Below are 16,118 nucleotides of genomic sequence, written 5' to 3'. Positions count from 1 at the left end.
ATTAATTTCTATTTCTTCTTCATTTCTTTTAATTTTGGATTATTTCTTTTTCTATAATTACTAAATTTCTGTGTAACTTGATTTTATTTATTTACATATGTATAGCTAGTAGCTGGTACTTTTAACATATTATTTTGTTCTAATTTAGTTAATATTCATTCTAATCCATTTAATTCACTATTACTTAATTTCTTAGGTACTATCATTTCTACATATTGACTTTTAAAAAATCTACAATATTCTTACTTTCAAATATAAATTTTTTATAATATTCATTATATAACTTTCTTATAAAAATGTTTTAATTATAAGATTTTCATATTCTGCATTTATTTTATATCCTTTAGTTTGTACACTTATTTAATATGTTTACAAAATTAATTTATGTCTATGTCTATATTAGGTATATAGCCTACTACTGCAACTTATTTGTTAGGTCTACCTATGTTCTAACTATTTGAGCTTGTTCACGGTCATAAAATCTACTATCATATTATCAATATGCTTTAGTGCCTAATCCTTTGATAGCATGACTAAGGATTCCTATTACTATTATTCTCATTTGTCTATTTATGTGATTTTTTTTCTAAGATAATCTCCACTTATCGAACTTATTAAAGTTAATTCTTCTCTTCTATTTACTATTGATAATTTAGTTTCATTGGAGTAGATATATAAACTATTATTTATTTTCGATATTAATTTTTTATTATATAATCTTATCTTTTTAATTTGTTCAAAACTTCTTTTTAATAATTTATCTGGGTCTTGTTCATCTATTATATTATCAGTTCTTTCTATAATTTCTTCACCTCTACTAGAAAATGATGATGATCTTTTAATTATTTCTACCATATTTACATCTATTCTACTATTTCTTACTAAGTTCATTGCTTTTTAATATTACTTTGGGTCCTAAATATCTTTAATGTTTACTTTTCTAGGTATTAAGACTAGTCCACTTAAATTTAATTTTTCTACTTTATTAGTCAATATGTCCAGTTCTCTGTCTAAATTGTCTAGTAAGTTGTTGAGCTCTAAATTTGACACGGATTCTTTATTTTTTCTAAAGGGTTGAAAGATACTTTCTAATTTAATAAGCCTATTATCTGAGTCTTCTAGTTTATTGCTAACTTTGACTAATAATTTAGTAATAGTATTTGCTTGTGCTTGTTGGATAATTACTTTCTTAACTAAATTCTTTAAAGCTATAAGGATTAATATGTGGTATTTCACAATTTAATTCTGTTAAAAATTCTATTAATTATTTTTCTAAATTCATTCGCTGACTATTAATTTTATTGAGTCTAATTGTATTTGTAATTCTCTCTGTGTAAATTTAATATTTTCTATTTCAACTTTTAAGGTTTCTCCAAGGTTTTAATTTCCAATTCTACTAGATTAGACATTTTTATGTCTAATATTTGGATTAATTCTATTATTTCTTTCCTGTTAGGGAATATTCTAACCATGTTATTAAAATCAATTAATAATTCTTTAATATAATCTAAATTTCTTCTTAATGTATTTATATTGCTAGTTTCAAAGGATTTTCCTAATCTTAATACTAGTTCTTTTAGCTTTTCTAGACTACCTCTAGGTGTGGTCCTAAATTAATTAATAGATCTACTATAAAATTTTGTTGACTATTGCTAGTGTATGGAATATGTTTAAATTGATTTTCTAAGTGTTTTATGTCACAACTAATTTTTATTCTTTCTGTCAAATTTAGTTTTTGTTTTTTATGGTGACTGATTTCTAAATCTAAATAATTTAATTTATGAAAATTAATAAACTAATTTTTTTAATATTCTAGTTTATTTATAATTTTTAAAGCTGAATTCTTGTACTTATCTAATAATTTTACTTGCTTGTTAATGTTATAATATTATAAATTTAATTTTCCAAAGTCAAATACAAACAAATTTGTAAAAGCGTAATGTTTAAAACTTATTTTTCTTTTTATTTCAAGAGTTAAAGGAGATGTGTAATATATTGGAAGCTTTGTGTTTCTTAAGTGTTATCTACTAATTCTTGCTATTTTAGTTTCTACAATATCTAAAACACGTTCTAAAATTTTTATGTAAGGGTTATTTATTATCCAAATATAAAACTCTTTTTTTAAAATAAGGAATGAATTTTTATAAGATTTTCATTAAATTTATTAATCGTGAAAATATATTATAAAGTAAACGAAATCTGACTTGTAATTATTCATATAAAAAATATTTAAAATAAGAACAAAAGAAATGCTCGGACACCAAGAAGAGAAAAGAAAGGACGGGCGCCCGTGATTTTGCGTCTTAACAAAATTAGCACAAAATATTTGCATAAAGCAAAACGAAACACAAGAAGGAAGAATTCAAGAAAGAGCGGGTCCACACATTTCCAGTCAAAAAATGGGGCCAATTATGCGGGCATGGAGCTGAGGGTAAAGTCCAAATAATGGAAATGAACGTCTACCTAAACATGTACTGCTTGTACGGTTTACCTAGCTATGTTTGTCTGATGAAAGGCCTTTTCCTCGAGGATCAATTTATTAATCTAAACCCTGGCTATATACGTCTAATACCGTCAAGAGCAGCTAACTTTGTATAAGAAACTCCATTGTTGTTTTCATTCCTTGACCCTTGTGTGGGCAAAGTTTATCAGCATTCTAAATTCTTCGAACTTCGTTTATACAGACACAAACTCTCTGTAATGAGAGGTGGAACAAAATAGGAAAAAATCAAAGATAGATATGTTAAATTCAAAGGAACTTAAGACTTTTTGAGATGTTGGTGCTTCAAGAGATGAACAGATCCCACGAAAACTACTGAGTTGTGAAATCAATACGCAAGACTTCTTAAACATGATGATGGTGATAGCTTTTAACCAGTAGGGTGGATTACATATAAAACTTAAACCTAAAGAATACGGGTAGAATACTCTACAGTCCTTAAAAGATCAAGTAAAACTAACGACTAAAAGTCCGTTTGGAGCAACTGTGCTGTTGGCGGAACTTAAATACCAAATGAAAGTACACATATATGGCAACCAAAAAGATAAAAACAAATTAAAAAGAAAATATCGCATTACTTTTGGCTGATTGTTGTTAGTGTTATGCGAACGTGTCGACTCACTTATTTTCACCATACTCTCAAGATCTGCGCCAGATCTACGACTGCATTCATTTAGAGTCGTTTTCAATTGAAAATAATAGTATTGGGTTCTCGCACCGTCTGCTCAAATGCATGTTTCCATTACTTGCATGCGTTAACAAGTGAACCATTGCAATGTTTAAATCTATCGTTTTCAGACTTCCGCTTTCCAGATAAACACAAAATGCGTGCATCTGGCTTCGCTACATTGCTTTAATGGATACTACTGGGTTCTTGCTTTGAAATGATGAACTCAATTATTTCAAAATAATTCAAAAGTACCAGTGGGTGCTGTATGCATTTGATCAAGAAATGATTGATATTCTCATATGACAAAAGAATTCATGTTGAAAGCAGCAAACAGAGTGCATATGCTAGCTCATTGGCCTTTGATGAGTAAAATTATCCGAGAGTACAGTTGGTAGAATGTAATTTCGCCGGGAACATATATATTATTGAGAGTTTTCTGCTTCTACTGCATATAACTAATCGAATTTTGGTTCAAGCAGCTAATTAACATCAGAGCTGAGATTCTGTGTTCAAATTTCATCCGAGTCTAACTGATCTCATTGAAGACACATTTCACCTAGATTTAAGCTTACCAATCGAATAGAGATTAAAGTGCAACATATGGACACTACTGAATAATTTGAATGCCACCAAAAGAAATGATTGCCCTGTTTTTTCTTGGTGATTATCTTTAATCATATATATATATTTTAATTAAGCTTGTTCGCTTCCCTAACCACATTTTGCAGAAGAGTTTATGCGTTGTCTTTTGAGTGATGTTCTGGACCACATGACAAAGCAAGAAGCAGGCAAAAATTGTTGGATTTGATTATAAATTCTCAAAAAGATTATTGATATAATAATGTGTGTTTTGGATTATCTTCGACATTTAATACTTTAATCAGCAAGTGGGATTTTTTTTTTTTTGGCCCCTATCTTTCCCTGTTGGAAAAGAAAGTAGAGGGAGCAAGGCATGAAGCTTTTGATGATCGTATTATCAACTTCAAGCATGCATTGTCTGCTTCTGAGTTATCAATCATCCTTTCACTCACCGGCCTCAAACCTTTTGATATATATCTCTTTTACTTTGTTTTATTTCTTTTTTAAAGAGCCGACTAATTTCACTCCTACAACAAATTCCATTATTTCCATCTCCATGAATACGAGCAGATTAATTGCTTCACAGTACAATTCCCAATATATACTCCTTTTCAGATTAAAAAGAAAAAAAATTGGTCCTATTGGAGTTGAAGAACAAAAAATAAACTAAACTTGGTTCTCATCTATTTTATAACTAAGTACTTGTTTGAAGATTTAGCATGAATCTAATTAGTACAATATGAAAGTATTTAAAAAATATTTTCAAAAAATCACTTTCTAAGTGTTGCTATAGTTCTTTGTAATTTCTAAAAGTTATTTTATCTATCTTCAATCAAGTGCTACTTTTAACTATTCAATAGTGTCAAAAGCACATCTTATAAATGAATGTAAAAGAGCCCGTCCAGCTTATATTCTCTATAAAAAGGTGAAGTAAATTACAAGACATAAAATTGATTTACTTTGTTAATCTTTTCTTTTCCACTTCAATCATTATATTCTCCTAGTGAACAACATCTTGTCAAAGGTTACCCCGACCCATATTAGCTCATTTTTCACAATTAATCATTGACGTTGAACAGATGACAATTATTTCATTTGCAAAGTCTCTCAACTTTAGCTCAACGGAAACAAAAACTAAGGATAGGGTGTGATATGAAGCAAGATTAGAAGTGATAGCACTCTCTCTCTCTCTCTATGTGTATGTAAACTATAAATAAAGGGTGTTGATTAGGGAATATGATCTTGAACTTTTAAAGATCTTCTATTATATGTCTTTTAGTGATAGTACATGAATAAGATTCAATTTTTTTTTTATTTTTTTTTTTATTAACAACCAATATGTAATTGAGTGATTTGCTCGTAATATATCAGGAGAGAATCTTGATCCGTTCATCAGGCACGCATTAAACAGCGTGATAGTGATCGTGTCAAGCTCTTATTGGGGGGCTTGCGGGCCCTACAATACAGCTCGCAATGAGAGCTTGACACGTCGATAGTCGTGCACCCCTGGTCATCCTTGGATTGCGGTAGCAGCTAATTTTCTCAGGTCGTGTGTATTCATCCATATTTGTGTACATAACATTGAAAAGAAGAAGAAAAGCAACAGAAAATAAATAAATGAATATACCAAAACAAAAGCAAAAAATCAAACACATAACAGCAACGCTTACTCTTGTAGGGACGTGACTGAGTGCCACCGATATGTTATATCCAACCATATGAACTTCTTTCCAGATCAGCACAGCCAACTTCATAATCGCCATCATCATCACCACCTCGCTTTCCTTCCTTTCACTGTATAATTATAATTATAATTATAAATTCATAAAATTATAAACACATTCATCTTTTGATATATATTGAGAGAGAGAGCTCAAAATCAAAGATTTGATCAGTAGATAATCTATATAACATTACATGGACGAGTCTTGGCGAATGCGAATGGGACTGGGAATGCAGGCTAGAAAATCTATGCCTGAAGAAACACCCGCTACAGCTACACGTCACTCTTTTACCTCCACAGCTCTTGATCCTGACGATTTCTCTGACGTCTTCGGTGGGCCACCGCGGACTCTCCTTGCTAGAAAATTCTCTGCTGATTTTTCTACCACCACCTCCTCTTCTTCTTCCTCTAACTTCTATTCCGAAGTTTTTCGGATTCCGTCCCCGGAATTCGTGTTTCCCACCAGAAGGGCCGGCCGTGTCTTGCCTGCCTTCAGGATCCCGGCGTCCAGGGGCGAGGGATTCTACAGCGACGTGTTTGCGTCCGGCGATGGGCGCAAGTCGCGGGAGCGGTCGCAGCCCAAATCCAAGTCCAATTCCTCGTCCGTGTTGAGTTCGGAGGAGCTGAGTCCGCTCCGCCCGCCGGACGGTGAAGACGTGGCGTTGTCTTCTTTTACTTCCAAGCTCAGGTACCGTACCGGTTTTTAACTGTTTTTGGTTTCAGTTTTGTTTGTCTGACGTTTATGCCCTTGTTGTTCGGCTTTAATCGGTAGATTGTAATTTTGATAGAAATTTTTTACCCTCCCTCTTGTCTCTCGACTCTCATTTTCAAAATCTCCTTTAAAATAAGAAGCTACTAAAAATATATATTTTTGTTTGATTAGAGTTTAGAAATCTTCAGGAAATTCCTTCGTTGTTTTATAATTGAATTTAAGAATCTATCTTTAGCTTCGTAATATATTATATCTCTTGGTTGCTACAGGCCAATCAATGTTCCGTGCAGATGGAACTCAACAACAATGATGCCGGATGATCACCCTAACAGACAAGGCATGCCGATGCCGGCTTTTCAATGCAGTCGCCCCTCGTACAATGATGATCATCACCTCAAGGAAGATGATGCCAATTACAACAATTTCATCAGGAGCTCCCATTACGGATTCTCACGACGTGTTTCATCCCCAGAAACCATTAGTGTCGAGCCCACTTCGTTCCGAAGCATTAAAGTGTCTGTGGATGATCTAGAGCTCAATTCCCCTTCCTCCCCTGCATCCTCACTGTGTCAAGAGCCGGAGCCAAAAACTAGTTTTATGCAGAGTGGTAATGCAATGCAAGAACAAGAAGTGGAACAAGAAGAGGATGAAGTTATGAGTTCTTACGTTATTGAGATCAATTCTGACTACAGAGAGGGAACCGGGGAAGCTGTTTCCATTGATGAAGCAATTGCATGGGCCAAGGAGAAGTTTCAGTCTCAGAGTTCCTTTACACTTGCGCAGCAGGAAAAACATGAGCTGGCTGCTGACAACGAAGGTGGTATTTTATTTCCCTGATTTATAGTTTTGATCTGAATAATTTTACTTCCAGTAAGAAGTTCTCATTACAGGATAATGACATTTTTCTTTTTTTACAATCATCTTTTTTGTTTGCTTCAATATTCTGCAGAAAGGCCTAATGCTAACGAATTTTTAGATCCACAAACTGCAGGACATGAAACCTTGGATTCTCCAATGGTAAGTACCAATAAGTGAAAAAATTTCCCAGAAACTTTAAGATAATTGTATGCATCTTTTTATTTGAGTTAGGTGCTAGTGATCTTGTAATACATTTGCTCTTCTTTGTTATTGCATCTGTGGTTTCTTTGGGATGACATAACAAAAATGTCGCCAATTCTTTAATTTGTTTTCCCTTCTACTTTGCAGGAAGAGAAAACGAATCCGACAACTGAAGAAGGAAAAGAGCAATCACAAGACGATGTAAGCTCATCACGCCCTACCATGTGTTCCAGTACAAATCACGTATTATGTATACACAAATTTTGATACATCTGCGCTCTTTCATCAAATTTTACAGATAGAAACGGAGCTATTAGATGAAGAAATAAGATTGTGGTCAGCTGGTAAAGAAACCAACATTCGCTTGCTGCTTTCAGCACTACATCATGTAAGACATTAATTGATGTCATAATAAAATCCATCTCAAAAAGAGAGCTTGATCATATGATGATGATATGAGGTATGAAGGTGAATATCTAAATGTCCTTTCGGAACCTGGGTTCAGGTTCTGTGGCCTAATAGTGGGTGGTGTTCAGTCCCGCTGACAAGCCTCATAGAAAGCTCACATGTGAAAAAGGCATACCAAAAAGCGCGACTGTGTCTTCACCCGGACAAATTACAACAAAGAGGAGCAACAGCCCAACAAAAATATGTTGCAGAGAAGGTCTTTTCCGTCCTCCAGGTACATTTGGCTCTGTGCCTCACTTTTTTCCCCAAATTAACATAAAGTTTACGGGATCAGTGAAACCACAATTGAAGATTTTGCTCTGTGCTATTTGACTGCAGGATGCATGGTCCGCATTCATCTCGGAAGATGTTTTCTTCTAGTGAAGAATTTTGCAGCTTTTGGTAACTCAGTTTAATCTTGACGAGGACCTTCAGCGTCAAGTATCCTTTTTGGTACACAGTCGGAAAGTGAAATAAGCTTAATTATGGATTATGGATTGTTTGATATTTTCACAAGATACCTGTAAGACTACGTACAATGCAACTCCTTATCGGATAATTCTTGGAGTGATATGTAAGTAATTTATAAGGGTGAATGCGGGACTGCAATTTTGAGTTTTGACTTGGCTTGGATATTCTTACGGTTCTGATCCCTGTTATTTTTTCAATCATAAATTTAGCGTCTCAAAAAATCACTTCTACAGATGTTGGGAATTGGATATCGCTAGTTTCCACTGATAATATTAAGAGTGACGTTATTGGCACCCCCTCTGTGTCTCTTGCGAAACCCCATTGTTTCGTATTTATAAATTTACCCTTTATACTTTAAATTGTATTAAACATAAAAGGTACCTAATTAAACGCATCTACATTGTTTTCTTAATCTTTTTCTCTATTATAAGCCCTTTAAATCTACAAATAAAAAAAAAACAATGAATTTTCATAGAATAAGAATTTGATCTAAATATATACTAAGTTTTTGTAGGAAAGATAATTTGATGAAGTTTGTTTACTTAGGTCAATTTTTTTTTTTTTTTTGGGATATGCATATACTTCTCTTTATATATATACACTCAAGTTATTACCTACTAAGAAAAACTAAAAGAGATGGAGATAAAAATTATAAATTCATAAATGTTATATTCAGAAAGAAATTGAAAATTGTTTGAAATGGGGGAGGGGATCGGGATGGCAAAAAGCGGGCTTGGGTTTTTTTTTAATTTTTTTTTAAATTATTATAAATTTAAAATAACTGAATTATCAACAAGTTATTGTAATTATAGATAAATTAAAGAAAATGAATATTTTAAAGTAAAATAATAAATAAAGTAAATAAAAACTCATAACTTTAATTTTCTTTAATATTGGATTATCTAATTTAAACGCTCTCTTAATTAATTAACACAAAAGAGAGAGTTTAATATAATAATTTTAGCTTTTTTGAATCATCATTGATTTATAAATTAAGAATTTAAGTTTTCTTTTTTTATTTTTAAGTTACTTTTCAATTTTAATTATATTATTCTAATTTATAAATTTTTTTTAAAAGTAGGTCTGGGTCTAGCTCGAATTTTTTTCCTTGAGCCATTGTTCAGGCCCTCGTGTGTAAGGGGTCGGGCCGAAGCCCGTGGGCCTAGGCTGGCCTGGGCTTTTTTGCACACCCTCGGAGGGGAGAGAAAGAGTTCCTGACATAAGTTTTTTTTTTTTTTTCCAGAAGTACTATGCAGGTGTTTATGAAGAAAAGCAGCAAATGAGGGTTATTTTAGGAATTAAAAAAGATATATATAGAAAGGAGTTTGAAGAGAATGTTAGTTTGTTAGAGGTGTGCCACTAGTCCAACTCTAATATTAAAAGAATCTATAAGAAACTGTATTCATGTTACTTAAATCTCATACATGATATATTGTATTACAACATGATGAAACATTCTTTAAATTTAACTCTTTAAACACTTATTTGCTTATCTATGTAGTAAAAAAAAAAATCATCTCCCAAAAAACTCTGCAAATAAAAATAAATTTATATTATTCTAATAATTTTTTTCCTACCAAAATAATAGTAATTATAACACTTATCTCTCTTCAAAAATAATAAGATAAAAAATTTAATATAACACTAAATTAAAGGTTCGAAAAAAAAACTCTTCAAATAGAATAATATTTCTTTCTCTTCAATATTGAAAAGAGAGAAGGACAATATTATTTGAATAGTTTTTGAAACTTTTTTTTATTAATGCGACTCTTTAAATAAATAGTAAAATTTTATTTGAATAACTTTTTAATGATGCTCTTAGATGTCCACTCATTGGATGTACAGTCAAATTGAATCCAATCAATTCAGAATAAAAAATTAAAAACAAATGAAAATTCACAATTGTCGTATTTTGCAAAATATATCTTTATCCTTTTTCAAATTATTATTATTATTATTATTATTATTATTATTATAAAGCATATCAAATGCATTTGCCAATACTTAGAAAATGATTAAACTTGAAATAGTTTCTGTATTAATCGGTTAAAATTAACAAATGCTATCATTTATTCGACCAACTCAGTTTCCAAATTCAATCCAATTAGATTCCTTACATTTTAAATTTCGAAGTTGTACAAATTTACACGGCATGCAATTTACAACACGGTGTCGTTTCACTTTACACATTACATAACCCTTCAAGGGTTGGTAAATTTTCAAGCTTTATGTTTCAGGATAGGATGCAACATTAGCAGAATGAGCACAGGCACGGCGGAGCAAGAATCATGCGACTGGACGCAGTTGCCGGCGGACGTGACGTCCACGATTCTATCAAAAATCGGCGCCATCGATGTGCTGACGAGCGCGCAACGTGTGTGCTCTTCTTGGCTGAGGATCTGCCACGATCCCGCCATGTGGCGGAACATTGACATGCACAACTTAGGAGATTTGTGGGACATGGACCATGACTTGGAGAAGATGTGCCGCCACGCTGTTGACCGTAGCAACGGCCAATTGCTCTCCATCAATATCGAGTACTTCGGTACCGATGAGCTTCTCCAATACATCGCTAATAGGTAATGTCAAAACCTTTTTTAAAAATCCAATTTTTTTTTATAAATATATATTGGAAATGATTCTAGGGTTTTAGGGTTTGTTTATATGTTTGATTGATGGCACCCATTTATCCATCATAAACTGGAGATTTCATCAAAATTTTGATTGGAGCAATTTGTTTGGAATTGGCTTATAGAATTAAATTTATAGGTGGCAATGTTTATTGGGTCGGTGAATCATCTATGCTTGGTAAAATTATGTTCTAATGGCCCTGCGAAATGGACAAATGGATTTCATGGGTTTTGACATATAATTTGCCTTCACATGGAAATTGTTTGATGATGAAAACTTGAATAGCTTTAAGTTAATTGTCTCTTTGTGAGTATTAAAATGATTAGTTCTTATTAATAGGTCTAAGTGAATAATAATGTGTAACGTTAGTTCACATATTGCAGTCAGTGGTGATATAAAAAGTAACACTGCTGATTTATTTAATGAAGAAAATTAAAAAGAGGAAAGAGCGAGAAAGAATATAAAGAAGGAAAACGTGAAGCAGGCATTCAATCCTTTAAATGATAGATTAATTACCCTAAAATCGGTACGAATGTCATGTGGTGTAGTTGCATGTTCTACTAATGCAACTATTCTGCATGGTTCTTTTTCGTTTACTTTCCCCTGTTTCTTTTACAAATTCATTTGTTTGTGGCAAGTGTTGGGAGAATGAGTGTAGCTTGTGATGACTTTGGGAATATGGTGAATTTAGTTTTGATTATCAAACGGAAAACATTTTGATGCAGCTCAATGACTGACAGTATTAGAACAATGAAGCTGTACATTTTTCTTTGGTAAAGAATATTGGAAAAATCCTATTATGTTTGTTAATTTGCATTGATCGAACATGATGCACATTGTAACTTATACAATTCTTTATTTTTGTTTGAGAATGGTGACCCAGTAAGTCAGATCCATGGATGATAGGGTGCAATTAACAATTAGCAAAGGGAATATTTATTTGTATATTTGATGGAATTGTGACAGCTTGGTTCGGAAAAGGCCCTCAAATTATACATTGAGGGATTTTTTTTCCATATCATCTAAATTAATCTTCTATCTTTCTATTGAGACTAGAAGGCCAAACACCTAATAATTGATTGGACATATTAAATAGTAGAATCCCAGGGTTCCATGACACGCTTAACTTCCGAGAGATCTTTTCTCTGATATTCTTCTCAAATGTGTAGAAACATCATCTTTGATCTAGTAGTAACTATAATGACAAATGAATCCTATCAAATGGTTGTCATTATTTTTACTATTGCTGATTTCCTATATCAAGTTCTTTCGCAATCCTGTTGGCAGGTCAAGGAATCTCAGGAATCTCAGACTTGTGTCATGTTATAACATTTCAGACCAAGGATTTTGTGAAGCTATTAAAGGGTTTCCACTGCTCGAGGAGCTTGAACTTTCATACTGCTCATTATCACAAGAAGCATTGGAAGCTGTTGGGAGCCTTTGCCCACTTCTGAGATCATTTAAATTGAACAACCGGGGTCACAGGTGCCCAAAAATAGAGTGTGATGATGATGCGAAAGCTATAGCAGAAAACATGCATGGATTGCGCCATCTCCAGTTATTTGGAAACGAGCTGACAAATGTGGGGTTGCAGGCTATTCTTGATGCCTGTCCTCACCTTGAATCACTTGACCTGCGCCAGTGTTTCAATGTCAATCTGGTTGGGAAATTGGGGAAGATATGTGCTGAGAGAATCAGAGATTTACGACATCCCAATGACTCTACCCATGACTATGAATTCGGTGCAGATTTTCAAGATTTTTGTTGGTCATCTGTAGAAGATTACCCATCTGGTATTTCCGATATTGAGCTTGTGTCTGATGAAGATGATTACTATGAGTTCTCTGATTATGACTTTGGCTATGACTTTGACTATGACTATTTGTTTAATGATTAGGGGTCAAGTTTGGTAGAATAAGAGAGAGTTGAGATGTTAGTACTTATGTCATCTCCCTTGGTTTGTCTATGGTCATTCGCTGATATTTCCTTGGTTTGTGTTATGACTTTATTATCACTTTCTACCTTGTGTGTCAAACATGAGACTGAAGACTCTTGCTTTATTCTATGCATTCCCCCTCTCTAGTACGTGTGAATTATTGTAATTTTGTTTGTTGCAGAAGTATGCTAGGCCGTCGTGATAAAATGGAATGTTGAAGAAGCTATCAAGTGTGTTTTTTTTTATTATTTTTTTCCTCCCCGAGATGTATATTATTCCCTAGCCTCGCTATCACTCTTTGTGCTAGTTTAGCTCAGTTTTGGGAATTAATATTATTAATCTGTTGATGGTTATTATTGTTAGGTTTAATTACTGCTTGGTCTGAGGATAAATTAAAAGAAAATAAAAATAAAAACGGAAAGCTCACACTTGCAAGCAGCACATCTCTGGCCGGCCATTAGCCCATTATGCGTGTTTGCTTGAGCAGAACTGTGTCGTTGTGATACTCGTTTGTGATTCGAGTTGTCCTTCGTTTCCCAGCATTTTATGTATATGTGACTCTCTCACTGGGTGGGCAAATATCATCGTTATTCCCTGTAATAACAGTCTTCAGTCAAAGGCAGGCCGGGATTAAAAATAATAATTATAGAATATGGAGATCAAATAATAATTAAGACAAATTGAAGGGGGCCTGGATGTCAGTTTACGGACAAACGATTCTCTCAACTCGCGCGTCGACCAAATTACGCCATCCTCGAAATTGACCGGTAGTGCCGGTGGATCTGGATTCTCGAAGACGTTATCAGGTAGGTCATAGGTCCTAAACACCTTGAGGCAGACCTACATCTGCACATTATCAAACCCTATGATAGTTAATTATTTAATTATCAATAAATTAATTTTACTGAGAATCTACCATGCATAGGCCACGTAACACTACGGCACATAATCTCTCTAGGCACAAGTTACGTTGCATGCACAATTCACGTGATCTGAGACCCATTTGTCCGACACTAATCTGACGCACACCCACCGTCATCCTTCCTCGACTTGCCGGACCCTGATTCTACAAGCTGCATGTAACCTCTGACACCGTCTCCCCTCTTACCTGCTGCCACGTTAAATTATCTCGTTGACATTTGTAACTGTTGTATTGTATTGCAACAAGAAGGAAGACAAGTAATCGGTGTCTGGCAAACGAGAAAACATTGAAGGCGGGAGGTGACATTAGAGATAAAGCCTACAATAGTGGGTATATTCGTTATTAGAAGTTAAAATGGATATTTCAATCATTTATATAAATAATTTTATTTCTCAATTAATGGAAATAATTTTGAATATTTATAATATATACGAGGTTATATTTGAAAAGTTAGGTAGATTTTAAAAAGTTATTGCTAAAAAAAATATTAAACATTAAATTAACATTTAACTTTTTAAGATCATTTTTAAATTTTTTTGAAAACAATCTCAAACAAACCTTAAGTGTAAAATTGACTCTTAAAATTATATTTTCAAAAATTACTCATTCATTACTTTTTTTAATATCTACTATAAGATAAAGTAACTTTAGTAAAATAATTTTTTTTTTAAAAAAAAGATTTTAAATATTTAAAATTAATTTTTAATTTTTCGAAATCAATTTTTAACTTATCAAAAGTAATTTCAAACGCACAAACACCTCAAGCAGTACATGAGGAGAGGTAGCTGGCATTGTGTCTTGCACAATCAAATCTCAGCTGGCGTTTTCAATTCTTACTATCAACTCAATTCTCTCCAATGTTGTCTCCAAAGCATTGTTTATTGCTTAGCTCTTTACCCAACAAAATTTCATATTAAAAAAATTAGAGTTTAAGTTCGATAAGCAATCTTCTAAAAAGAGTTTTTTAATTTTGTCTTGTTAAGAGCAAAGTGAAAACCAAAATTAATTAATTAATTAATTGAGTGGATCGTCCTAGTTGGCCCCATTGCAGCATCTGCCTAACCCAAAGAAAATCCATGCCCTAATCTCTATTACCCACGAATATATTTAATTTACTCTAATTTTCCGATATTTTTACATTAGCTTTGCCAATTGAGAAAAAGACAACTAAACATAAACCCTTCTCTCTATATATCTACCTTAAATTTATATTCACATCAGTGATGATATTTTAATGCAGTGGAATATATACATCACAATTATCAATGAACAGAAGTCATTTGTTTATTCTCTCTTTTGTCATTTCAAGTTCAAGCATAGCCTTTTTTTCTTCTTCTTCTTTCAAATCCTCACCGTCATCTTGTTGAACTTTTAGTGTAAATTTGAATTATTATTTTGAAATCAAATTTCAATTATTGAAGCTTTATAAGTACTTCTCATCTCTACTTTTTGCAACAGACTTGATGATTGATGTATGATGGACAAGCCATGTTCCAATGGTGGGTCATATTTAATATGGGACTAACTATTTCTAGCTTCTTTTCTTTTTTCCTTTTTTTTTTTCAATGAAGTCACTTTTTCTCCGGAGAAAAAAAAGAGGAAAATCCTTTGAGTATTATGTAAATACAAAATAATATGAGTGCATTTCAAACCTTAAATGTATCGTGTAGTACTTCAAATTATTGAACTCCTTGCAGGGACAGAGTTTAAAATTTAGTTCATAAATAACAATTTAACAATGAATTTAGGTCCCGTTTGGGATTGAGGTGCTATAACTTTTAAATTATAGTTGTTGTGGAAAAAAAATTATAACTATCAAACAAAAGTTAATAATATGTAGTAAATATAAATTTTAAATAATAATTTTGATAAAATTATTAAAGATATAATAAAATTTTCATTATACAAGTGAAAAATCATATCAACATAACTTACAAATTACAGCAGTTAGTGTTTATCAAACACTTTAGTGCTCCCAACCTCAATCCCAAACGCACCCTTAATATAAGTAATCGCTAATTTTCAACTCATGGGACATTTCAAATATAAGAGGTTTAAAATTTTCAAACTTTTATTAGACATTCTAATTAAGTTGACCGAGGTAGAAGCTTAAAATAAAGGATGCAATTCTGAGAATTTGTTAATCAAGCGAGGGCAGGTGTACATTCTTGTCCCATGCTAATTCCATCGTTGACTGTATCGACATTAATTACGTAAAAAAAATAAAATAAATTAAAATTAAAAATTTTGGTCTAGGTGCGGTTTATAAAATTGTTAAAATGTATGTCACAAAAGCTCTTGATATCTAATCTAATACATTATTTTCCTCAGTCCAGCAAAATTTTACAAGCTAAACCAACCACATTAATATTTTTATTACTTAAATTCTGTTCCTTTTTTTTTAAAAAGAAAAAAAAAATTTTGTTGAAATAGTAAGAATAAAAATTGTACAACTAACTTCTATCACT

At 32.5% G+C, this 16,118-nt stretch overlaps 2 protein-coding genes across 3 annotated transcripts; both read left to right on the top strand.

The window, feature by feature from the left end:
- Positions 1 to 5,501: 5,501 nt before the first annotated feature.
- LOC102622207 (uncharacterized) lies at positions 5,502 to 8,309 on the top strand. 2 transcript variants are annotated; one of them, XM_006468203.3, is made up of 7 exons: positions 5,502 to 6,160; positions 6,454 to 7,001; positions 7,176 to 7,201; positions 7,391 to 7,444; positions 7,542 to 7,631; positions 7,749 to 7,925; positions 8,030 to 8,309. In XM_006468203.3, the coding sequence occupies exons 1-7, from the start codon at positions 5,667 to 5,669 to the stop codon at positions 8,069 to 8,071; spliced, it is 1,431 nt and encodes a 476-aa protein (XP_006468266.1). In that variant the 5' UTR covers positions 5,502 to 5,666; the 3' UTR covers positions 8,072 to 8,309. The 2 variants fall into 2 exon arrangements, with proteins under 2 accessions (XP_006468266.1, XP_006468265.1); XM_006468202.4 differs by having other exon boundaries at positions 7,134 to 7,201.
- A 2,059-nt stretch (positions 8,310 to 10,368) lies between these two features.
- Positions 10,369 to 12,877, top strand: LOC102622722 (F-box protein SKIP19-like). The gene is made up of 2 exons (XM_006468204.4): positions 10,369 to 10,740; positions 12,080 to 12,877. The coding sequence occupies exons 1-2, from the start codon at positions 10,421 to 10,423 to the stop codon at positions 12,687 to 12,689; spliced, it is 930 nt and encodes a 309-aa protein (XP_006468267.2). The 5' UTR covers positions 10,369 to 10,420; the 3' UTR covers positions 12,690 to 12,877.
- The last annotated feature ends 3,241 nt before the right edge of the window (positions 12,878 to 16,118 follow it).

Source organism: Citrus sinensis, chromosome 2 (assembly GCF_022201045.2).
Source record: "Citrus sinensis cultivar Valencia sweet orange chromosome 2, DVS_A1.0, whole genome shotgun sequence".
Lineage (NCBI taxonomy): Eukaryota > Viridiplantae > Streptophyta > Magnoliopsida > Sapindales > Rutaceae > Citrus > Citrus sinensis.
Note: the sequence above shows the minus strand (reverse complement) of the source record. Positions and strands in the feature narration are given on the sequence as shown.

What these genes read in the sequence shown, in the direction of transcription:
- LOC102622207 (XM_006468202.4), top strand. Translation starts at nt 5,667, where the DNA reads ATGGACGAGTCTTGGCGAATGCGAATGGGACTGGGAATGCAGGCTAGA. An exon ending in AAGAGCAATCACAAGACGAT is followed by an intron (nt 7,445 to 7,541) that starts GTAAGCTCATCA and finishes CAAATTTTACAG; the next exon opens with ATAGAAACGGAGCTATTAGA. An exon ending in AGGTCTTTTCCGTCCTCCAG is followed by an intron (nt 7,926 to 8,029) that starts GTACATTTGGCT and finishes ATTTGACTGCAG; the next exon opens with GATGCATGGTCCGCATTCAT.
- LOC102622722 (XM_006468204.4), top strand. Translation starts at nt 10,421, where the DNA reads ATGAGCACAGGCACGGCGGAGCAAGAATCATGCGACTGGACGCAGTTG. An exon ending in CTCCAATACATCGCTAATAG is followed by an intron (nt 10,741 to 12,079) that starts GTAATGTCAAAA and finishes TCCTGTTGGCAG; the next exon opens with GTCAAGGAATCTCAGGAATC.